Below are 1,926 nucleotides of genomic sequence, written 5' to 3'. Positions count from 1 at the left end.
CCAATTTTCTTGTCCTAAAATCATTGGTGATTCATATATTCTAACACACATATTCTTTTATTCTTGAAGCTCCTGTTAGTGAAATAATAAAAGATATAGGCTGATACACAATAGAGAAGAATAAATACAACCCAGAAAGAAAGAAATGATCGAAAATAACAATAATAACAATCCGAGGCTTGTGAGCACAATTTCCTTAAAACAGATTCGCCCCCTCCAGGTAGAGTGCTTGAGGTTGAGTAGGCGTCTGTCTCCCAGGATACAACGGATTAAAGGTGAATATGTCAGCACCAAACGTTCTTCACCCCAGCGAACTCGAACTAGAGCAATATGGAACACTATAAAAGATGCAGATGCAAGAAGGAAAAAGAGAGAGAGCGCGCTAGCTTTTGAAACAAAAGAGATATTTATAGATGCTGGCCAAGGGTGACTGTTAGAAATTGGCAACAAGTGTTAAATTCCAGATAATTATCTTCACGTTTATCAAAGGACCACATTCATGTACATACATGTATCTCAATAAGATAACCCCAAATGAATCTTATCCAAAATCATGTATCAATAATTAATACACATGAATCCTATCCAAAAATCATGTATTAATAATTAATATACATGAATCCTATATACATGAATGAATGATAGATAATTATCCTGGATTCTTTCAAGAGTGCCATTATGAGAACAATTTTCTCATTCACTCTACAATGAATATAGCCATTTTTCCAACAATCCCCCACATGAATGGAAAAATTGTTTTGATTTGACTCTACAGTAGTGTTCCACGACTGAAACCTGCATAAGATAGGTTGGTGTTACCCTTTGAACCTTCTCTTGTGAAATATACTTACTTTACTAGCAATCTAGTAGACATGATGTCTTTGAACTGTCCCGCTTTTTAGTGTAAATGAACCATATATTTCACACAGGAATCATGCTCCATTTGTTCAGTTCTCATAGTTATGTTCGTTTTGGCCATGAACATCAACCTGGTTCAGCAAGAGTTTTTTAAGAATTGAGCCCTAAACAATTCTCTTTTGAAGCGGCCCCACTTCACTCTCACATAGGTGATTTACTTAAGTCTTCAGTAATTAATTACTTCACTTAAGAATCATTAAAGCACACCATCGTGCTATCCTTAATTCTCCTTTGCGTCATTGTTTCATTATGGAATGGGTCTAGGGATATCCCCTACAATGACTATGCTAAGTCCTTATAATTAGGTTGTCCCTTTGAACCTAGATCTTGGGATCTCCAGTCAGCTAGGTTGGGTTTCCTTTATAACACTTAGCCTTCCATGGGCTTTAGTCTCATTCCCTTTGCCATTTTTGCAACCAACTCTCTATTCAATCCTTTGGTTAGCGGATCCGCTATGTTATCCTTTGATTTCACATAATCAATAGAGATAACTCCTGTTGAGAGTAGTTGTCTAATGGTATTATGCCTACGACGTATATGTCTAGACTTACCATTATATATGTTATTCTGTGCTCTTCCAATTGCTGATTGACTATCACAGTGAATACATATTGGTGGCACAGGTTTTTCCCATTTTGGAATGTCTTCAAGGAAATTGTGAAGCCATTCAGCTTCTTCTCTGCATTTGTCCAAGGCAATGAACTCAGATTCCATTGTAGATCTAGCTATAATAGTTTGTTTAGAAGACTTCCAAGATACTACCCCACTGGCAAGTGTGAACACATATCCACTTGTGAATTTTGAATCCTTTATATCAGATATCCAATTTGCATCAGCGTACCCTTCTAAAACAGCAGGGTATCTAGTGTAATGCAGTCCATAGTTCCGAGTGTACCGTAGGTATTTAAGTACCCTTAAAATTGCTTTCCAATGATCAGCACTCGGATTGCTTGTAAATCTGCTCAATTTGCTTACTGCATATGCAATGTCAGGTCTAGTACAACTCAT

General features: G+C 36.8%; 1 protein-coding gene across 1 annotated transcript; it reads right to left on the bottom strand.

Annotated features, from left to right (window-relative positions):
• Positions 1–1,287: 1,287 nt before the first annotated feature.
• LOC140018313 (secreted RxLR effector protein 161-like) lies at positions 1,288–1,926 on the bottom strand. The gene has a single exon (XM_072071509.1). It carries the CDS (start codon positions 1,924–1,926, stop codon positions 1,288–1,290), a length of 639 nt encoding a protein of 212 aa, XP_071927610.1.

Source organism: Coffea arabica, chromosome 1e (genome assembly GCF_036785885.1).
Source record: "Coffea arabica cultivar ET-39 chromosome 1e, Coffea Arabica ET-39 HiFi, whole genome shotgun sequence".
NCBI lineage: Eukaryota > Viridiplantae > Streptophyta > Magnoliopsida > Gentianales > Rubiaceae > Coffea > Coffea arabica.
Note: the sequence above shows the minus strand (reverse complement) of the source record. Positions and strands in the feature narration are given on the sequence as shown.